The 24,303-nt window shown below is 37.6% G+C and overlaps 1 protein-coding gene and 1 long non-coding RNA gene across 3 annotated transcripts in view; both read right to left on the bottom strand.

Moving 5' to 3' along the window:
• The window catches only part of LOC137389619 (protein C-mannosyl-transferase DPY19L1-like), a 31,292-nt gene extending 21,539 nt beyond the window's left edge, over window positions 1-9,753 (bottom strand). The window contains exons 1-8 of the mRNA XM_068075678.1: window positions 9,520-9,753; window positions 9,195-9,307; window positions 8,614-8,751; window positions 7,672-7,792; window positions 5,753-5,846; window positions 1,203-1,352; window positions 738-810; window positions 386-490 (exon numbers count right to left, since the gene is read on the bottom strand). Of these exons, the coding sequence (XP_067931779.1) occupies window positions 386-490; window positions 738-810; window positions 1,203-1,352; window positions 5,753-5,846; window positions 7,672-7,792; window positions 8,614-8,751; window positions 9,195-9,307; window positions 9,520-9,709 (984 nt within the window). The 5' untranslated portion in view covers window positions 9,710-9,753. The remainder of the gene's footprint in view (window positions 1-385; window positions 491-737; window positions 811-1,202; window positions 1,353-5,752; window positions 5,847-7,671; window positions 7,793-8,613; window positions 8,752-9,194; window positions 9,308-9,519) is intronic.
• A 1,049-nt stretch (window positions 9,754-10,802) lies between these two features.
• On the bottom strand, window positions 10,803-13,854 carry LOC137391601 (uncharacterized). 2 transcript variants are annotated; one of them, XR_010978133.1, is made up of 3 exons: window positions 13,690-13,854; window positions 12,233-12,352; window positions 10,803-11,594 (listed from the first exon to the last, which is right to left on the bottom strand). It is a non-coding gene; the product is annotated as an uncharacterized lncRNA (long non-coding RNA). The 2 variants fall into 2 exon arrangements; XR_010978132.1 differs by having other exon boundaries at window positions 13,704-13,854.
• Between the last annotated feature and the right edge of the window lie 10,449 nt (window positions 13,855-24,303).

The following is a 24,303-nucleotide window of genomic DNA, read 5'->3' as shown; positions in this document are numbered from 1 at the left end:
ACAACTCTGATCATTATTGTGTTAAATACATGTGATTTATGTCATTTTGGCATATTTTGGAACAATTTAAGAAACTTTCAAACTTCAAGGATGTAAATATTAGCTCGATAGTTTAATTTAGACCAACAACTTTAGAACAGAATCTTGACTGTTGATTAATACAAAGTGTGATATAACAAATCGCTGAAAATTATTTGTTACAAACAACATTTACAGAAATTAGAGGTCCCTAGTGAGCAGACAACTCCAGGTGAGTAAGTTTGTATCATAAACAATCAAATGCTACCTAATGAGCAAACAATTATATAAATACATGTATGGTTAAGATAAAACACTGCAGGTATTTTCCTGCTGTGTTTTAGATGGGATAAAATATTCTACTCACCGAGTGACCAATCAGGATGAGTTTCATTCGTAGAAAGTTTATGTAGCCAAGCACGAAACATCCAAGAACCGCAACAAGTTGTGTCATCAGAGCGAATTGAGCAAACTACAGATAAAAACAGAAAAGTTATTCTAGCTAGTAACAGACTCAAACACAGTAACTAAAAGACTTAGAGCGGCTGATTGACTTGGAGCGGCAGATAGACTTAGAGCGGCTGATAGACTTAGAGGGGCTGATAGACTTAGAGGAGCTGATAGACTTAGAGCGGCTGATAGACTTAGAGCAGCATAGAGGTCTGTACTAAACACATGGTTAGGCAAATACACAGTGAACGTTTGTTGTGAAAGCTCACCTGCCATGGCAGCATGAACCCAACAATGAGAAGAGCAAGACAGATGGAGTCTTTGAAAGTTGGGGTTCTTTTCCTGAAACACACAAACACCTATGAAACAAGAAGGATGGAGCAGACATTCCATCGGCCATAATAGGAGAGGCAAAGGCAATCTATCTATCGCAAATGGAATAATATATTCAGATTATATGTCCCAATCATCTAGACCCTCCTTTGATCAACCCCAACAGATATTGGCTGTTTCTCTCGTACTCTTCATGAACACATAGAGAGACACAGGTGTAAGAATATGCTACAAATTTGGTGACATTTTACTAAAATTGCTAGCATTAGTTACATGTAGTCTCCCTAAGGAACTCGTGTAAGCATATAGAAAAGATATAATATTTAGTATCTCAGGCTAAGGAACTCACTTCAGTATATAGCAGAGGTATAATACTTAATATCTCAGGCTAGGGAACTCACTTGAGCATGTAGGAGAGATATAACATTTGAACAACCAGCATTGGAAATGCGAAGCTTTCACGAAGAGGAGGAGTCCACATGACACGCGTACACTCTCCGTGGTTGAAGAAATAACAGAGGACTGTCAGCAAGCCACCGAACATGCTGCCGCTGGAATATATGAAACACGAGTTTGCTTTAGCGTTAGACAAACATTCCCTCAGCGCAACGAGCAATAGGAAAGACCAAGATTAGACATCAAATACTCATGTCTATGCTACAGTGTGCCAGTACATAAGTTGCTAAGTTATGCGTGTTATACTACATGGTTTGATATACACAGTCAAGGATTATAGTGAGTGTTAGCACCTACTACCGGGCTATTCATTTCAAGTTAAGCACTAACCAACTAGTACATTGTCTCCATGTTTTTACCTTGGCACATTTGACTTCGCAGCGACTAATTGTGGAGGCAGAACCACTAACAATCAGCACTGAAATACTACCATTTATTCGTCATGTTGTAACTAGTCCAAACTCCTAGATACTCAAGGTCTGACACAAGACTCCTAGATACTCAAGGTCTGGCACAAGACTCCTAGATACTCAAGGTCTGTCACAAGACTCCTAGATACTCAAGGTCTGTCACAAGACTCCTAGATACTCAAGGTCTGACACAAGACTCCTAGATACTCAAGGTCTGACACAAGACTCCTAGATACTCAAGGTCTGTCACAAGACTCCTAGATACTCAAGGTCTGTCACAGACTGCTAGATACTCAATGTCTGACACAAGACTCCTAGATACTCAATGTCTGTCACAAGACTCCTAGATACTCAAGGTCTGACACAAGACTCCTAGATACTCAAGGTCTATCACAAGACTCCTAGATACTCAATGTATGTCACAAGACTCCTAGATACTCAAGGTCTGTCACAAGACTCCTAGATACTCAAGGTCTGTCACAAGACTCCTAGATACTCAGTGTCTGACACAAGGCTCCTAGATACTCAAGGTCTGTCACAAGACTCCTAGATACTCAAGGTCTGTTACAAGACTCCTAGATACTCAAGGTCTGACACAAGACTCCTAGATACTCAATGTCTGACACAAGACTCCTAAATACTCAAGGTCTGTCACAAGACTCCTAGATACTCAAGGTCTGTCACAAGACTCCTAGATACTCAAGGTCTGACACAAGACTCCTAGATACTCAATGTCTGACACAAGACTCCTAGATACTCAAGGTCTGTCACAAGACTCCTAGATACTCAATGTCTGTCACAAGACTCCTTGATACTCAAGGTCTGTCACAAGACTCCTAGATACTCAAGGTCTGTCACAAAACTCCTAGATACTCAAGGTCTGTCACAAGACTCTTAGACACAAGAACTTACTTTCATGATTTCTCTAAAAATTGTATTTAGATTTACACTCTTTTCTCTCACTATTGCACATTGATCCATTAATGCTAACAGTTACCCATTTTCACTGCTGCCCATGCAATAGGTAATATACGAGTATATGGTAAATAATCAAAAGGTGACGCTGTTTTCCTAGTTCTAGTGGAGTATAAAATATGACACTTAGCATGGTTCATTTTCATTGCATCTGAGTAAGTTTTACGGAACAAAATTAAAGAGTGAAAAGCAAGGAACTTTGCTGACTTCTAAAATATTATAATACTAGTGGAATGCACCGCGTTGCACGGGTATTAAAAATCAACTTATAAGCAGTGATTGCAAAGCCACACTTATAAACTCAGCTTATAAACAATGCCACTTGCCATTAGCCTGACACATTGTCAATGGCTAATTTAAGCAAGCTAGTTATCTACGGCTCTTAATAATACATATAATGACGTTGTACCATAACGGAGAGCGGTAGCATATTTTCACCCATATAGTAACATATATCGCCCAGTGAATCTATCAATCTCATGTAGTTCCATGGTTTAGCATATTGTCTGGGGAATGGGGGGTTCCGAGATCAAATCTTCCGCGATACGAATTCTTCATTCCAAGATTTGAATAGCTATAGCTGGACATATTTAAGTGCACACACACAGACACACAGACACACAAACTTTGAGATTTATAAATATAGCCTAGTGGAACGCCCGGCATTGCCCAGATAACATAAGCCTTTGCACACAAAAGTTATTTTTATTCCACAAATAACAACAGTTAACGTTCTAACTTTTAAACTTCATATCATGAGAAATGTGTTTTGCGCAGTTCAAGTGAAGTAAGAAAAAAAAATAAAACAACTGTAAAGTGTTTAAATGTAAATCTGAAATAATTAGCAAGTAATGGCTAAATAAAATCTGTTTTGCTACGATTACAATGAAAAATGATTTGGCAATGATACAATCATTACGAGCTGAGAAAACAAAATAAAAATCTTAAATATGTTGATGAATTACTAATAACAATAATTATTGTATAGAAGTGTATGTGTATAAAAAGGTTACTGTTCCAGCAGGAGCTATCCATCAAAACTTTGAATACGATGATACTGGTACCTCTCGATAATGGTACAAATGTAAAAATGAGATATCGGACTGTCTTTGTCTGGTACTTTGTCTGACCGAGCAGAGAAAGAATGTATTCTATTCTATGAAAGAGGCTATTCCTACTCGATATAATACAATTGTCCACGTGAAAAGAATTTCGATTTTAGAGATCTAGCAATCAAACGTTAGGAAAAATCAGAAACAGAAGTGTAGCGACACATTTGAAATGGCACAGTTTTTCAAATGGCACAGTTTTTCAAATGGCACAGAAATTTCAAAATTTGAAATTTTTGCTGCCATTTGTAATGGCAGCAAAAATTTAACTTGTAAAAAATTTCAAATAACAAATGCAAAAGATATATTAATTAATGATAAAAAGTGCACATTTAGCGTGTGCAATCGCAAAAAAGATACAGAGTACATATACCGGTATAATAAGAGCTATGTAATCGTAAGAGCCTTCGTAGACTTGTGGTTAGAGAATTGGTCTACAAACATGCGGTTGCAATCTTCATGAGCTCAAATCCAGCCGAATGCGAGCTTTTAATTCCACGGTTTTAATAGCTATAGCCAAACGAACCGAAGAACAAATAAACTTGGAGATCTATATAAGTATATGGATTGATATAGTATATCTTGCGCAAATAGAGAGGGAGCATAATAGACTAATTCTTTAGAGATGTGGACCTTATAAACTGAGTTTGATAGCGAAGCACCCATGATTATATTTCAAGTAGTATTATTAGCTCAAATTAGTTCATTGGTTTACTTCAAACATAATTTCAGAAGTACTTGAGGTATAGAAAAGGTGGAGGAGTAATACAACTGCATACCAATCTGTAGCCAGCATAGCTGGTAGGTGGCTATACAGCAAAAAGTACAACCACCCATATACTTATGTTACTGTCCTGTGCTACGAGTCTACGAGTTTAAACACACTCATTAGGTTAATCCGTAATGTACTTACTCTGAACTAAAATAAACTTATTTGTCTCATTATCACAAAATGTGTAGAGTTTGCTCAGGCCATGCCTTAGGGCCTCAGAGAGTATAAAAGCAGTAACTTTAAAGCGAGGTCATTATTAGGTCATTTTTAGTCTTTTGGAGAGTTTAGTTTTAACAAGCACCGTTCAGCATACTGTAAGAGTACTGTTCAGCATACTGTAAGAGTACTGTTCAGAGGCTGTAAGAGTACCGTTCAGCATACTGTAAGAGTACTGTTCAGCATACTGTAAGAGTACTGTTCAGAGGCTGTAAGAGTACCGTTCAGCATACTGTAAGAGTACTGTTCAGCATACTGTAAGAGTACTGTTCAGCATACTGTAAGAGTACTGTTCAGAGGCTGTAAGAGTACTGTTCAGAGGCTGTAATTCTCTTCATGATAAATAAACGCGGAGCACATAATCATCTCTCTGGCTCAAAGCCAACTCAATATAGTCTAATACGCAATGACCTCTCTAGCCCATAGCTGATTGGCCACATTAGAAAAAGGCCACAGCAGTTTTATGATTCAGATCAAGCAGAAGAATTGAACTAAATTAGTCTAACAAACGAAATCATATTATTTTTGAGTCGTATCTTAATGAAATTGGAAAATTTTAAATCATTGTTCTATTTCTACAGACTTGACAAGATTATAGAGCAAATACTTGCAGTGCCATAGCTAAGGTCTTATATAGAATAACAGACGAATTAGTGCTGTCATAGAGTACTCCAACAATACATGTAGATGTCTAAGACTATTAAGCTAAATATACATGTATATCTAAGTCTATTAATCTACCAGAGTTATAGAGTAGTACTTCCTTCGACATCTAATTTTATTAAGTGGCTTAACTGCTTGGAGTTTGAAACCTTCTTTTGTAATACCATCATTATTGTCGACTCTGTGACATCACATGACAGGAGCAGCGAAATAGGCAATATCAAAAGTGGTAGTGAAAAGCAATTTTGGCAGAAGCATGGCATGAACCAAACAAAGATATAAAATCAGATGTTAAAATGCAGCAGGAAAAGAAGGCGAAGTAAGCGATAGAGAGAAACCACAAGACTGACCTCAGAAAGGTGCCGAAAAGGAAATAGGCTCCCATCATAAATCCATTGAGAAACATAACTGCTGTTACATAGAAGTATGTCGGCTCCCCGAGACCTTCAACACAAATCTCAGTTTTGGCTTATTTTATTTTTGTAAGCGACAGAAACCAGGTGAAAAGTTCATAGCCAAAAGCGACGTGTAGAGAAGATGACTTCAAGTTTATGGATACTGATAGCTGTAAATACCGTAATTACTTATAATGCCCCAGCGAGCCCGAAAAGGTGGGGAAGGGAATCTGGAAGCATCCAACAAAATACAACTGACTAGCGTATGTCATGATGAATGTAGTGTATACAGCTAGCTAATGTGTACAATTATGTATACAGTCTGCGAGACTCGCGTACACTGCCATGTGTACAGAGTGTACAAGTGATTAGTACATACTGTCATTTACACGGTGTGTATGTGTGGTCTATATACAGTCAAATGTAGGGATCGATTAGTAACTTGGGTACACTGTCAGTATACTGACAGTATACTAACAATGTACTGTCAGTATACTAACAGTGTACTGTCAGGTATATAGAGGACTTTTATATATTTTCATATATTATACAGGTAGTACAACATAACATACCATGGTATGCTGCATAACATACCATGCTGTGCTGCATAGCATACCATGCTGTGGTGCATAACATACCATGCTGTGCTGCATAGCATACCATGCTGTGCTGCATAACATACCATGCTTGTGCTGCATAACATCTTAGAATATAGTAAACTACCAGAGCAATATTGTCTTATGCCCACACACACTAGACTCTCAATAGCAACATTGTAAAGTGTTTGACAGCAGCTAGGTGATGCGAGAGAGCAGCTCGTGTATCACCTTATGTCTGAGCAGATGTCATCTTTCACTCCAGGTAAGTTGAGCTGCCTCTTTTTTACTTCTCACAGCACTCAGATATAACATCTGAGTATATTGTATATATGTATAACATCTAACATATATTGTATATATGTTGATATATTTGGTTATGTTTTAATGTTATATGTCTTTAAGTATTACAGACGCAGCACACATGCAATCTCCTATTTCTAGTTGCTCTGAAAATATGAAAACATTAAAAATAGCTCATTTTTTGTAATTTTCAATATATTTGCTTACAGAAAGTATTGCATGCGCAGCAGAAAAAATGCTTGACCGGTAGCATTTGGACATCTCATTGTATTGAGGGCAAATCATAGAAGAAAAATCTGCTTGGCTTTAACACGAATCAACATGTGAAAAGGTTATTTATACAAAAATGTTGCAAAGCTCTCATGGCACCCCTTCTCAACGCACACTCTCTCACAGCTAGGTACTGGTTCAGCATAGACCTGTCATATACCTTCACAGTTAGGTACTGGTTCAGCATAGACCTGTCACACACATTCACAGTTGGGTACTGGTTCAGCATAGACCTGTCACATACCTTCACAGTTAGGTACTGGTTCAGCATAGACCTGTCACATACCTTCACAGTTAGGTACTGGTTCAACATAGACCTGTCACATACCTTCACAGTTAGGTACTGGTTCAGCATAGACCTGTCACATACCTTCACAGTTAGGTACTGGTTCAGCATAGACCTGTCACACACCTTCACAGTTAGGTACTGGTTCAGCATAGACCTGTCACATACCTTCACAGTTAGATACTGGTTCAGCATAGACCTGTCACATACCTTCACAGTTAGGTACTGGTTCAGCATAGACCTGTCACATACCTTCACAGTTAGGTACTGGTTCAGCATAAACCTGTCACACACATTCACAGTTAGGTACTGGTTCAACATAGACTTGTCACATACATTCACAGTTAGGTACTGATTCAGTATAAACCTGTCACACACTTTCATAGCTAGGTACTGGTCAGCATAAAACTGTCACACACCTTCACAGCTAGGGACTGGTGACTTTCCTTCTCCCCTATTAACCTGATAGCAGATCTTTACACGCCAGTCGTTGCGGTCAGCCATATCTATGTAAAATCGGTACGCAGCACCAAGAATAACCTAGTGAAAAGAAAAGCATATCATATTTTACTGCCCGATGAGTGAGATCCTCGTCAGCCCTATTTTATCTTGTGCTTTAGTGACAGTGAATAAATCAGGTAAGCACATTGTGAGTTTGTGACCACTATAAAAAACTGGGATATCTTTTTTCTTGTTGACACACTACAGAGTCTATGTCTAGAGTAGAATATTCAAAATGCTATAAGTTTCTTTCTTGTCATGGTAACCTGACAACTATTTACAAGATCGAACAGTTTGTGTGTTTTTGGCACATTTTAATAAATTCACAATAAGGTCTGGAATGGCAAAATGCTTGAAGAGCCGACAAAACCCTAACCCATATAAAAGGTTTAAATGGATTAGCAAACAAGATTCCATGTTTCAAGGCTTTAAAACATATACCAGAACCATGTCAATGAATGAACTCAATGGAAAGATAACTCCACTTCTTGCACACACCTCAAAATCAGCATTAATTCAAAGGTAAAGCATGAAGCGAGAGCATGAGTAATGATGCGTGGAGCTATGCTGAAGCTTCCACAGTGACATGGTAAGACATTAATCATTGGGGATTTAATCCAGTTGCAACAGGACACGTCTGCAATGCACACGTTTGCAGTGCACACGTAGCAAGCATTTCCTGGTGTACACATACTGCACAAAGCAATGAGGAAAGGATCACTTGTTACCCTAAAGAATATTATAAATAGCGACTTCCAAACAATTTTCAAAACTGTTGCTTGAGTTTAGATAGTGATTTTAAGACTCAACAAGCAATCTGTCAAAGCATTTTAAAAACAGTGAGAGTTCACAGTTCGTACCTCTGGATAGAGGTTGAAACGCTTCAAGGTGTTGATAGTGTCAGGGTACTCAGTGACATTATCTTGTGTGATTTCATGCATGCCTTCCAGAAATGACGGCGCATGAATTATAGTTTTAAAATAGGAGTAGTAGAGGCCCTGCAAAATATACACAAAATTTGATTACTGTTCCACCATTGCTACTGCATCACTTAAAATAAAAGCTATATACTTATTATGGCACACTCAATAGAATTTGTTGGCTAACTATGAAACTTTAATGTATTTAAGTTAACAAAACACTTTGCAGTACAACTCGGTGCAAACTCAAACGAATACGTTCATTAAGCTAACAGTTAAGTTTCAATTGGCATGTTATAATTAGCTGCAAGCATTTTTGTATCAATTTTAGAAAATATGTTGTAAACCAATTTCAGGCAATTTTAAGATGTTCTGCTTTTCCTTGCAAAATGAGTGAAGCATATTCTCTAGCTAGTGTAATCAGCCAAATATCCCAGAATGGCATCCTTTAGAATAACCAAACAGTTAGGCTTTAAAATAGCTAAATGACATATAGTGGCATCAGCAACTTAGCTACTCACCATCTCTGTTCTGAATGCCATTTCTCGCTCAAGATTGGATAAATGCGAAAAATGTTTATCCCCTTCGAACAGTGCAAAAACATGACTTTTGTGAGCCAGGCTGATAACAATAGCTACAATAAAAACAACATCATGAAATAAAGACAAGTTTTACAGCAAGATAAGCAGGAAATCAGTAGATGAACTGCCCCAAAATGGGGAGCCTATATGGAAAAGGGTGCATAATAGTAGTAAGAGAAAAAAAGATGTAAAACGTTTAACACAAGCCAGCAAGTTCTCAAATAAAAATGTAAGATATTATGGTCTTGCCGTGACAAAAACTTACATAGAATACCGACAGCCAGACACCAAAAAACCTTGGATCGTATGTCCACCATCTCTTCAGCTGCTTTTTTCTTTGTGGTAGACGCATATTTTGTTGATGAAGAAGATGGCTGTTTCTTTAAAGGTTGTCCGCCAGTTTTCCCTTTAGATTTGGCATCTCCAGACAGAGCTTCTCGTTTTTTAGTTGCCATCTTCAGATATGCCTACCTATTACAAGCCGGCTTAGAGTGCACTGTTGGCACTCCCGCTAAAGAAGTGTAGGTTTCGCTTTGATGAACAGGATGTTTAGGCTAAGGGCAGTTCGAAATTCTGTTTTGCGAAGCCTTTTCCGCAAGGAAACGTTTTCAAATGAAGTATTTCGTGGAAAGTTGTTACTTCGTAAATTGGTCTGTTGTAAACATATAAGGTTGTAAACATAAACAGTTGCAAACATAAAAATTAGGTAATAGCCTTTATAATGACCAGATACTGGAGAGGGTGTTCATCCGTACACAAAATTTTAAAATCGAATTAATTATTAACAATTCACGTAGACCTCGTAATAAAAAATTGTTGTTCATTTTACAGGCAAAATTAAAAGGTAACAACGTAAGACTAGTTCTTACGGGTGCCAGAGATTACGCCTACAAGTGATTTTGCCTACAGGAGATTACGCCTACAAGTGATTTTGCCTACAGGAGATTACGTCTACAAGTGATTTTGCCTACAGGAGATTACGTCTACAAGTGATTTTGCCTACAGGAGATTACGTCTACAAGCTGATAGACTATGCCTACGATCTAGGATATTGCCCCTACTTTAATTCTGTGAATTGTGATGCAGAAAATTACGAATGGCACGATGAATGCATGTTTTGAACGTGTGTTGATGTATTTTATTATGTAAATTATTTTTTATATCAAATCCTTTAATCATCCATATATCAAATCCTTGCAAATATATACATTTAATTCGAGTTGATTATTGGAAACCATGGTGATTTAACAGCCGTTTATTTGCAACAAACCGTGTTATTGAAGTTAAAACCACATTTTTATTGAATTATTAAGCAAAAAACAAGCGTATGTATTTTTGAAGTTGTTACTCTTACACATACAGACACATGTCAATAACTGAGTATTTCTATGTTATCAGCAGCCCATCACTAAAAGTGATCAATGGTTGTTGGTCAATATATCATTTCATAACTTTGGAGTTGTTTTTTATCTCCTATTGCATACCATTATGTTTCACTTTTACATGGAGCCTCCCTCACAGCCGGTTGAGATCACCCTTGGGTACATATGCATATATACAGAGTAAATTACAAATACAAGTTATATGATTTACAATAGTGTCATCCATCATAAATGAGCAAAAGAAGGCTCTCATAAAAATTTGATTTTTCTGCATATAACCTGTTATTTCACTTTGATACAAAAGAAATTATTTACTAAACAATATTGTTTTAGCAAGAAAAAATATGACATATAAAGGAGCCAACTCTAAATTAACAAAAAGACCACAAAACAATTAAGCACGTTTGATAAAATTATGCTAAAGTGGCCATAGCTTCAACCACATTGTAATGCTGTAATAAATATCTTTGAAATGAAGTAAAAACCCATTTCTCAATCTCCTTGCATGGCTACTATAACTGCTCCTTCTCTTTAGCTTTGCTATATAATAAGCATACATTAAAAGACTATTTCGAAGTGAATATCATTTAGACTTATACAAAATTACTCACTTTTGTATAATTTGGAGGAATTGGGCTACTTTTGTACACACAACAGTTCATATGCTAAGTACACATTCTTGCAGTATTTTTACTTGCTGAAGTTTTCCTATTTCATCAATTGAATCAATAGATAGATTATAAGTTTAGGATTGATTCTGCAAAAAAATACAAACATCCAGTTACAGATTTATTTGCTCCATTTTCTCATTCATCACATATAAGCACCATCATGTCAGTGATACATCTTGAAATGGTAGTATCTGTACTTGTACTAGTATTTGTTCAATAACGTATGTATCGTCATATCACCCTATCTTCTGACTGTCATCATTCTTTCTCAATCGACTTTCAATGTTCTACAAAGTAGAGTAGAAGGTCATGAAAAAGCAATATGTTTTTTGAGAATATTAGAAAGTATGATAATGCAATTTACTTTCTCTAGCTCGATACATCAGAAACCCAACACTGAGCGGATAAGAAAATTTGCACAGAGAACAAATGCAAGATTTTGCAAGATTTTTGCAAGATACAGAACAAGTCAACTTAAGCTAGGTTATAGGTATAATATTCTAAAATGTTCAAACAGTAATATAATGATTAAACTTTTGCTTCATATTTTGTGAGCCAAAAGCCCTGCTAATCATTGTATGAGCTAGTTTAGCCTGTTTAGACTAGCTTTAAGAAAGGAGTCGTGTGTTCAACAACAGCAAAACTCTAACAGACAACTCCCAAATCGCTTGTTGAGAGAGTCTAGAGCTATTTTTGTGCCTGCTACATATTGCATAAAATGATGCTTGGTAGGCTAAGAAACGAGGTATTAAGGGACTCCATGCGAGTGCCGAGAAAGTGGCCGAAGATGAACTGACAACTTAGCTGATAACACAAAGCCTCAACAGCTACACAAGACAAAGCTCCCATGCTGCAACAAGATTTATGCTCTCTTGAATCTTGAGCCAAAATTTGGCACATGAAATTTAATCCACAAAAGTATTACCATCTCTCTATTGGCAAGTCGTCTTTGCCGATAGATACAAATAACTTTCTCATCTTATATGATCACCATCTTCAAAGTGTGACTTCTAATCCTTATTTTGTGGTAGAGTTGCAGAATGATCTGAAATTTAATCAACATATTTTTAAAATTGAATCCGAGGAAGAGCAATTAATCGGCATGCTTACAATGGTTCTGAAAGATGCAGAACAAAAGACAAGAAAGATAGCTGATACTTCACGAGTTAGACCTGGTCCTGAGTATGGCTGCATGGTTTGGGACCTTTACCTTACAAAGGATATTACTTTACTAAAGTGAACTCAAAACGCTGCACTGAGATTTTTGTATAGACAAAAAAGCAGAGTTAGTTTTCTTCAACTATGAGAAATTAATTATTTTGAAACCTTGAAAGACAGATGAGTTAACTTTGTCATAATGTTTTTAGTAAAATTCTGGGTGGTGATAGTGACTTATTGATCAGGACCAATATCAATATATCAATATTGACATTGGTCCCATTCGCTACCTGAGACTTGTAATTTAGATGTTGCGTACAAAGCTACATACATAGAAAATGGTAGCGTACAGCCTGCTACACGGTATTGGCGTTTCATAATTTACAGTTTTAGACTAATTGTACTGCTCAGAGGATGAAATTTTTAATGTAATGTTACTTATCACAATTAGCCATCCCAAGACAAACAGTTTTAACTCATGATTCAACCTTTTGATCAATCAACCTTGCTTGCAACACAAAATAATAAAACCACTACATAATTATATGTAATATATATTATGTATATGGTATAATATACCAAAGATATAATATTACTACTACTATGTATATATTAGCAATGCATAAGACATTGCTAAAACAATGTTTTACAAAGCAAGCTAAAACAAAGCAATGCGTAAAACATTAAAAGTGACCAGAAGAATGGAACAATTTAGTTATAAAACAACTATTTATTTTTTTGTTATTTATTCGCAAATAATCATATTATTTTGTCTCATTCATTTACCCACACTCGTTTGACTATTAAATTACTATAAGCAGACAGACCAATGCCCAATATATCGAAGTATTAATACTAGTTCACCGTTAGTTGCAGACTATTAATTAATTACAAACTATCAATAAATAATAATTCGTAGTACAACGAATGGTACTACCACCCTAAGGTGGTGATGATTTTATCAGACTCAAAGCATCTACCAAAGCTTTGAGATTTTAAGCACACATCTTAGCGTTCTTGTGGCTCCGAACAGCCACCAGTACTAATAGTAGCAGTGGTAGTAATCGTTAAGAAAGCCAATATAGGAAAGGAGATAATAAATTGTTAAATTGATAATAAATTGACACTTCCACGATTTTCGTTCTGATTGATAGATGACTTTAATCAATAGTATGTTTTTCAATCAATGTAAAGTGAAAACACTATTATTGCATTACTTTTTACCATTTTTTTTTTACATTTTTTCTTCAACAATCAATGGTATGCACCATCTCCATAATTGTAGACGTAATCTCCAGGAAGTGTAGACGTAACCTCCAGGAAGTGTAGACGTAACCTCCAGGAAGTGTAGGCGAAACCTCTTGTAGCCGAATCTTCTTGTAGGCGTAATCTCTGTAACCCGTTCTTACGTAAGAATATTCGTACGTGAACGCAAGAATAATCGGTAGAGTATTCGTTTCGGTTTTAAACATAGACATATAAACCTAGATTGGCCAATAATAGCTATTCCCATTGGTTGCCTTGTCAGACTTAATAGCATGACGTTACGTCATTGTATTGTACCTAATCAGACCTGCCAACCCAAGAGTGGGGCAATGCGTGAGATTTGGTTTTGGGGCAATTGATGTATCAATAATAGTATATATAAAATTGTGGAAATTGGGGCAAAAGTCTCACGCATTTTCATTTTTTCTTTGGGGCGATTGCGTGAGTCTCACGCCCAATGCGTGAGAGTTGGCAGGTATGTACCTATTGCTTGGCTGCACTGTTGTTTACAATGGAGCTAATGAGGAGAAGGTGACAAAATCACATTTATTTTCACACAAAAAACCTTCTTGGATACATAATCCAGTAAGCCAAAGCAATTCTGTGATAATATCTGATAACCACCATAGATTAAAACTATAAAAGTTATGAAATGTTGCACACAAATCATGAGCCATCAGGGCTTTATTTGTCACCCCTTCTCCTACCCCCCTTCTCTCTTTTCGCCTTCCTTCTTCTCCCAAGAAGAAGTGGGAAGGGAGAAGGGGAAAAGAGAGAAGAGGGAAAGGAGAGGGGGTGCAAATAGCCCACCCACCCGAAGAGCCAGACCCTGGCTAGGTAAATAGACTAATATCATTCTGAACTAAACATGACTAAATATGATGAGTATGCAAGTATGAGACAGTATGCAAAAATGAGACAGAATGATTATTATACAACAGGCTATGTATCTCGGTCACTAAAGCTGAAGTGTAATGATTGTATCACTAGCATCGTGGATGTTACCAACTATGATGTCAACCAAGCAAGGAATTCCCTAATCACAGTTAAGAATTGTGGTGGCTTGACTTTGTCTTCGCCTGTGGTGATTGAGGTTTGCAACCACAGTGAGAAAGCGATGAGAGTGTTGATTAGCAGTGCTGGGTTGGTAACAAACTTTCCCAGGCTAGCACTAATTGCCACCATGGAGAGGTTGCTGAGGTTCAGCATCATGCTATTGTTTAAGTGTAATCTTCATGCTAGTTGCCTAGCTCGTGAGATAGCAAAGAGATATATTTCGATTAGGGCACATTATGAAGCTAAGAATAGAGCGGGCACTGGTAGCTCGTCTGGTCTTGACCCACCGGGTCAGAGGTGCCCTCGTCAGGGCACCCGACCCTCGGGTCTTCTTATACAAAGACACGGGTAGATTTATGGCTAAATGAGAGCGATTGTATATCGCTTTTTAAGTGCGATTGAAATAGAGTCGCGTATGGTCTTAGCGCGAAAGGACCAGGCGAAATAAAACAAGGTGAGTTCAGACTATATTTTTACGTCTGCGGCCATAGTCTTTGGACTATAGGTTTCACAATGTTTTTCGGCAAGAAATAATCAGCATGTCGGTGGTCTGGGAGTTCATGAAGAAGCCGGGTCAAAAAAGGGAAATACCAAGTTATTTGTATATTATGCGAAAGCAAGTTAAGCTACAAAGAAGGGTCCACCTCAATACTATTGAGGCATTTACAACGAAGGCATCCTGAGGAACTTAAAAGCGTGTCTAAGAACCTTCAATTCAGCAAATTTATTTTATTTTTAGTTTCTTTCACTAATACCAGAAGTTTTAGGGAAGTGATGGATTTTTGCTTTCCACTATGCTCGGTTTTCCATTTCTATATTTGCAAAGTATTCCTCAATTAATCTCTTCTTGTTGATTATAATAGCAGTTGAAAATAAAATCTGTAATAAAAACACTAGCCAAATCATGCCATTAATCTATCACTCATTGAATAGCATTGATCCACCAATGTCTAGCCATAAATTGTAAATTGCATCTATTAACCAAGCCACAAAATATAATGATTGGTGTGATAATGGGTTCTTTTATCTTAGGTTATTGATGTCACAACATTAGGCTGTAATAGAACTATCTCTTAACCTTAAATGAATAAAAAAATCACGCATGCTGACCCGGTCCCACTTGATTTGGCCCTCATTGCTGACCCTGAGTCTGGCCCGACCCTGCATTCCTTGGTCTCATTCCAGCTCTAGCTAAGAAAGCCACTGATTCCACTTCCCTGATCAGATCAAAACTTCACATGCTCATCATATTTAGTCATGTTTAGTTCAGCATGATATTAGTCTTTTACCTAGCCAGGGTCTGGCTCTTCGGGTGGGTGGGCTATTTGCCCCCCCCTCTCCTTTCCCTCTTCTCTCTTTTCCCCTTCCCACTTCTTTTTGGGAGAAAAGGAAAGGCGAAAAGAGAGAAGGGGGAGAGGGGGTGGCAAATAAAGCCCTGATGGCTCATGATTTGTGTGCTACATTTCATAACTTTTATAGTTTTAATCTATGGTGGTTATCAGATATTATCACAGAATCGCTTTGGCTTACTGGATTATGTATCCAAGAAGGTTTTTAGGTGAAAATAAATGTGATTTTGTCACCTTCTCCTCATTAGCTCTATTGTAAACAACAGTGCAGTCAAGCATTAGGTACAATACAATGACATAATGTCATGTTATTTATGTCTGACAGGCTTTTTCCCTATTGGCCAATCTAGGTTTATATATCTATGGTTTTAAACTTTTACGCTTTTAAACGCTACACATTCATCGTTTGCGCCAGTAATCTTATTCGACAGATTATATTGAAAAGAAATCTTTGCAAGCGGTATGGATTAGATCACAAGAGAATTTGGTATGAGCATCAGGCGGAGAGTTGACAGAAAACTACAAAGCAAAGATACTGTGCAACTTTTTTATACAAACAGACCAAATCATACCAGCACGCACACCAGACATCGTTGTGCAACACAAAGAGATCAACCACACATGGATCATCAACATAGCCATGCCAGGAGATGCAAGGATAACAGAGAAAGAGAAAATGGAGAAATATCATGACCTGGCAAGAGAGATAAGAAAAATATGGAAAACATCAGTGACGGTAATACCAATCATCGTGGGAACACTGAGAGCAGTGGCAAACCTGCATGAGCAAATGCAGCTGCTGACATAGAGAAGAAGGAAATAGATAGAGTACAATTTTCTGCCCTACTAGGGTCAGCGAGAATACTGAGAAAGGTGTTGGATATCCCAGGTAAGGGGCCTTAGCCCGATACCAGCATGTCACCAGCTGAAGAGCTGAGGAAATCAACAAGGATGATGATGATAATAATAATTATTATCATTGGTGGAAGGAGGGAACTCGAACACCAAGTGAGACCAGATAAAACCACGGCAGAGAGATTACCAAATGAAAAGAGGGAATTAGCTGAAGAAAGCAAGGCAATGAGAGAAAGGCTGCAGATGGGGAGAGAAAAGCTGTCTAACATCAGACAGATAGACAGAAGAAAGATACTGGATGAACTACGGAAGATCAATGAAGTAATAAACATGCGTCGATTTATAACATCACCGAACTAAATGATACATTCTACATTAGTGCGGCAATTGTCACAAAGAAGCTGGTAAGGAACCAGAGTGAGAAGAAAGATAAACAACCACGGAGCAGGAGACTAAAAGGAAGGGTGACAGAACTAAGAAAAGACATTATAAGCAGAGTAGTACAAGCAAGAAACAAATCACACAATAACAGATTCAGAAAAAAAGATGGAAGTGAAACACAATGTCAAACGCAAAGGATACCAACTCAAATTAGAAGACCTGAAACAAAGACTGATAGCGACAGCGGCAAAGATCATAAGATATGATGATAGATTGGAACAATACCAACAAAACAGAATGTTTGAAAACAACCAAAAGAGATTCTACGATGATGTACAAAATAAGGAGAATCGAAAGAACGAAATACCAAATGAAAAGGAATCTAAGGAGTTCTAGACAGGGATTTGGAGACATGCGACCGAACATGACAGAACAACACCATGGATTGAGCGAGTAAAGAACAAACTAGGAAGAAGACACCAGGATGAGATACTAATCACAGAGAACATGCTGAAAAGTACATTAATGAAACTACCAAACGGGAAAGCTCCAGGCCCAGATTCTAATCAAGGTTTTTGAATTTAAAACCTGACCAACCTGCACAGGAAGCTTGTATTATGCCTGAATGACTGCCGGCAGACAGCACAGACACCCATCTGGATAACAACTGAAAGAACTGTTCTTATTCAGAAGGACAAGACCAAATAAAGAGCACCAGGAAACTATAGACCTATTACCTGCTTACCGATTGTTTGGAAGCTGTTGACCACTATGGTGGTTGGAGAAATCTACAGACACTTGGAGGAAAATGATTTCATAGGAGAAGAGCAGAAGAGATGAAGATCAGGATACAAAGGAACCAAAGACCATTTGATGCAGGACAAGGTGATACCGAAGGACTGTAAGAGCCGGAAAATTGGATTAGCCATGGGCTAGATTGACTACCAGAAAGCGTATGATCTAGTGCTACACTTGTAAATTATTGAGGCACTGGGAATGGTGGGGGTACAGAAGAGGACTTGGAAATTTCACAGGGAGAGCATGAGCAAGTGGAATACCAACTTGGAGTGCTGAGGACGCACACTCACGAATGTAGACATCAAGAGAGGGATATTCTAAGGAGATTCTTAGTCACCGCTGTTGTTCATAGTGTCTGATTTCTTTGAGCGTGAAACTGCGGGAGACAAGGCAAGGGTATTCTTTTGCCAGACCACAGTCAGGTAGGATAAACCACTTGCTCTATATGGATGACCTGAAACTATACGGAAAAAAAACAAAAATGAGCTGGAGTCACTCGTACAGACAGTGAGGGTTTTCACCCAAAACATATGGATGAAGTTCGAAATACAGAAGTGTGCGACAGTGGTTATGAAGACAGGTAAACGTGAGCTGGATGAAGGCATATGGCTATCTGATGGACAAATTATGAAAGATCTCGGAGAACAGGACTATAAGTACCTAGGGGTGCTGGAAGCAGATGACATAAAAATGAAAGAACAAAGTGAAGAAGGAATTGTACAGGAGAACTGGACTACTTCTGGAATTCAAGCTGAATGAAGGAAATGTAACCAAAGCGATAAACACATGAGCGACTGCCGTCCTTGGATACTCTGGAGGAATACTTGACTGAACAAAGGAAGAATTGCAGGGGATAGATAGGAAAACAAAAAAATTGATGACCATGAACAGAGCACTACACCCAAGGGCTAATGCGGCAAGACTGCATCAGACAAGAAGTGAAGGAGGGAGAGGACTGAAAAATTTGGAGGAAACCTTCCGGACAGAGGAACACGGATTATCCGACTACATGAAATGTAAAAACAAAGGACTCAACAAATATCTGAAGAGTTTTGAAAAGGAAGAGACCAAGCAAGATTATAAAAACACCAAGGCAGAAGAGAAACAACATGAATGGAAAAACAAAGCACTACATGGACAATACACCAAAATCGCAGACAAAACAGACACAAAGAAAGCTCACAAATGAAAAAGGATTTTTATGAAAAAGGAAACAGAAGGACTACTCACTGCGGCACAGGATCAGGCAGTACCAACATAATGGAAGAAAGTTCATACAGAGAAACAAGTAGGAACATCATTGTGCAGAATGTGTAACGAAAGGGAAGATACGGTCTTCCATATACTCAGCGAGTGTTCGAAAATGGCACAGACCGAGTATAAGAAACGACACAACAAGGTTGCACAACTGATTCATTGGAATCCGTGCAAGCGATATGATTTAGATCACAAGAGGAATTTGTACGAGCATCAGGCGGAGAGTGTGACAGAAAACTACAAAGCAAAGATACTGTGCAAATTTTTTACCCAAGCAGACCAAATCATACTAGCACGCACACCAGACATCGTTGTGCAAGACAAAGAGATCAACCACACATGGATCATCAACATAGCCATGCCAGGAGATGCAAGGATAACAGAGAAAGAGAAAATGGAGAAGTATCATGACCTGGAAAGAGAGATAAGAAGAATATGGAAAACATCAGTGTCGGTAGTACCAATCATCGTGAGAGCACTGGGAGCAGTGGCAAACCTGCACGAGCAAATGCAGCTGCTGACATAGAGAAGAAAGTAGATAGAGTACAATTCTGTGCCCTACTAGGATCAGCGAGGATACTGAGAAAGGTGTTAGATACCCCAGGTTAGGGGCCCTAGCCTGATATCAACGTATCACTGGTTGAAGAGCTGAGGAAATCAACAAGGACAATAAAAATAAGTGTTTCATCCAAAGTGTTGACAATATAACTGCTTACCTGTAAACCGTGTGTATTACTAACACAGCAATAGTCTAGCTGCATGAATCCTATTGGTTATTGTGGATATTGTTTAAGAGTAGAAGACTGGCGACTACGAGATGCTGAGGTGAATGTTACATATTGCATATAAATCTAACGTCTTTTCTCACTATTCTGAAATTGATAAGGTTACCTGATGTTTCATGATAAGTATGAATAAGATATATTTTATAGACTTTATAAAGATGAGTACAAAATAATAATGTAAAGATATAAATTGCATATGCATGTATAATTATGTATTTAAAAAATTGCAAATAAATTTTGTATGAAATTATACAAATACTTATTCACCTTATGAAATATTTTCCTCCTTTCTAAAACTAAAGAAAACATACAAATTACTTTGTTTTTGGACAGCACTCCTGAACAAGGTCCTTGTGTAACAAATATCTCCTATAAGTGCAGATACAGTATATAGGTAAGTGTAAGTATATGTACAGTACCACTGTACAGTACCACTGGCGCAGAGCACTGCGTCAGTGCAGTACGCAGTAATTTTGCACTGCCTCACAACTTTAATGCGCAGTAGACATTTACTGGTAATGCAACTGCGCTCTTACTAAAATTGTCCACTGTGATATACTGCACATTTACTTCCCTGATGATTGAAAAGCCCAGCAGTGTCAGTTCAACTGACACTGCTGGCCTTTCAATCATCAGTACTGCATTATACCAAACTGTCAGATGTTGTTTATTAAGCTCATAAACTCACTCTCTAGCTCTCATATCATTTTGAAACAGGGAGTCCGTCATTATCATATCACCATTCCAGTTGATGAAGATGGGTCTTTCGATTCTCAATAACATTATATATTAAAACCATGATTTATTTTTTTTCAAACATATACGACAGGCTAATTGCAATAAGTTCGTTTGCCCACTCTTAATCAACTTTGAGCAGCATTTACATCTTGCAATTCCGGTTGTGTCAGCGTCAACTCCATACTTGATTCTATGATGAGTTTTTATGATAATGTGCTGCGCATGTATGTACAATGTAATGCATATGTTCCTATTGCCACTATCACTGCAGAATGCGCACTAAAAGCATTTTTGCTGCATCCAGCAGGCATGAATGTTACTAGTGCACCACTGCACCACTGCACCAATACTGCTCGATGCGCATTGGAAATTATTTGAACTGCATGTATACTGTGTCCTGCGCAGCAGTACACAGTATACAATGCAATTATACTGGCTGGTTGTGACACACTACGGCTATTGCAAAGCTAACGCAATTACATACAGATATCTAGGCAAATATTCACTGCAATGCATTGTACTTATGGATGCAAAGTTATGATTTTTTTATAATGGTCACCGCCATAATATTTAGGCCTACGTTGCATATTGTAGAGCAAACATGCGAGATGCTACGAACAATCTTCATGGGTGAATCACTCTGTTACATTACTGATAATTGTAGACACTATTGGGGGTCCTCCCATGTTTTGTGACGATTCTGACGACCCGACGACAGGGATATTTAAAAAGTGACAGACGAGACGACCATTTACCAATGTAGGTGACGAAGATTGCGTAAATAGGATTACTAAAGGTACGGCTGCACGTAACGAATTTTTCGTTGGTTCGGAGTTCTGGCCGAAATCACGAAAAACGCAGAATTAATCGGTCAAAATTCACAGAATTATTTGAGCTGTGCATGCCCACCGAGTTCGTCGACGAAACGCTTTTAACAGATTAAACAAATTATTAGCGAGCACGAGTCTAACAGCTTTAGCAATTAGTATAGTCCAAGACATGTACCGTGACACACAATAAAAATACGGAAGCATTTCAACATAGAACACACGATGTAACTGTCTAAGTCGCGCTATTATTAGTTAGCAAACACGACTTTAGCAAATTTTAAGATAAACGTAGTCTGAAAACATAATGCGACACACAAGAAAATTATTACAGAAAGTTATCATACTAAATACGATGCAACTGACTTGTTTGCGCTAGAGATGTCGACATTCTCTACCACAAAACTTTTGCTGCTAAAAAGGAAATATAATTAAAAAATAAACAAATTGTAGCTATAGCGTCCAAACAATAAATACATTCAATAACGCAATTTAAGCAATTGCATCGTGTGTACTATGTTGATTTGCACTTATACTTTTACTATTGTGTGTCATTATACGTCTCTTTGACTATAATAATTGCAAAAGCTGCTGAGATCGTGCTCGTTAGCACGATTCTAGCAGCGCAGAATAATTCTGTGTGTTTCAATCATTTCGTGATTTTGGTTAGAACCAACGGAAATTTTGTTACGTGTTGCCGTACCGTTACTAACTTATTATTTGTTCATAAATCACCACGGTCACCCGAAACTTCACTAGTTTTGGTTTGAAGCATCTGGCCCAGCATTTATAGACTACCAAATAATTAAAGCAATGAAATGCCACGACATTGACAGCAAATCCGTTTCTAAGTCTGTGACTGACAGTGATTATTAAAGGCAATCTCGGTCTATTTTCCGTACAAGAAATATAGCTCTAAAAACCTAAGACGGCTGTCACTCTTCGCGGAGTAATCAGCAACGCTCCCAAACATCACTAATATGTTTGTGAAGGTCGCTGGTTGAGCCATGCTTTTGGTTAGCAGAAGTTCAAACCTAGCGAGTTTCAGATTTTTAACGCAACCCAGTGCCACCAGTATAGATATTTGTATTAAAATAACGAATGTGAAGAAAGAGGTTGTTTTGGTTACGATATTGAAAAAGGTGACAGTGATTTTAAAAGTGACGACCGTGATTTTAAAAGTGACGACAGTGATTTTAAAAGTGACTATTCTGACGACAGCTTTGTGTGATAGGACCCCCACTATTGTGATAAATGACACCTACACCGTATGTTATCTTGGATTACGAGTGGTTTTTAATGCTCAACATATGCACTATCTGATCTGCCAGCCACTATAAAATCTGTAATGTTATTTGCTGGTGGGTATTCGCTAGTGCAATTTCCACGAACCAGTTTTATTTCAGCATTTGTGTATCCAAGTTCTTACAGCAAAGTTTATACGAAAGCAACCCATCCTATACCATTAGCCTATTTGGCTATGGACATACTGTAATAACTAAGGCTTTTAGTTATTATCCAGTATTATTGGTTGTGTGGAGCGAGTGAGCACTAATCAGTCTTTGATAAGACTGTTAAATCATCACTAATCCTGTCTTTCCAGACTTCTGGATCATTGAAGGTTGGTCAGTTACATTCAAAACCATGTTTGCATAGTTTAAAAATATTTTTAGTTTAAAAATATAGTTCACAAAATTTTAGTGCAAATTGTTTCGTTTGCTGCTACTTCATAAATTTAACCAACACACTGCCTCTTGACTGGCAGTTGGTACTGTAGTCATGACATCTGCATGTATTGCCGATGGCCACATTCTCAAAAACTGAAACTGCTCTCACTTTCTCCCTGAGTTCTCACTCAACTCTGTACAGTGCACCCTCAGGATACGATCTTAATTCGTTCCAGGGTTGGCATTATATGGTAAAAAAATCATATGTAGGGGTTAATAGAAACCATAGTAATTATATAATGCAAACATTCTCTGGTAAAAATCGTCAAAATTTTATATATAAGTGCCTTACATATTAAAATTAGTAGCAAAATAGTATGTTAACCTTAGTAACTATAGTCACTTTATTGTATTTAGCGGTTATGATCTGCAATAAAATGTAACTGCACTGTTAGTGCAGTTACATTTTTAAATCAATCCATCAATTTGTAGGTGAGATGATATGTTGTAGGGATATATTTCCTAAAAATTGTTGTACTCTATAGAATAACATCTATCCATGTATAGTATTTACAATTTAGCATAATAAATAAAAATCAAGTTATAATGTTCTTTGCCTTAAACATGTCCATTGTTACCATTCTTATTATGTTACCTTGATCACATCGTTAGCTCCTTTCACATAAGATCAGTAAGTTTTAAGGTCTGTTGCTCTCTTGTTGCCCAGTATCGTGGCTTCTTCTCTTTGTTGTGATGTAGCATAACCAGGATTTCTTTCTGTCACAAATACTTCATAGCAGCCGGTAAGTTCCCAATAGCTTCACTGACATCAGGCAGCGTCTACCAAGTCTGGCGTCTT

Source organism: Watersipora subatra, chromosome 3 (genome assembly GCF_963576615.1).
Source record: "Watersipora subatra chromosome 3, tzWatSuba1.1, whole genome shotgun sequence".
NCBI lineage: Eukaryota > Metazoa > Bryozoa > Gymnolaemata > Cheilostomatida > Watersiporidae > Watersipora > Watersipora subatra.
This window is presented reverse-complemented; position numbering and strand designations above follow the sequence as displayed.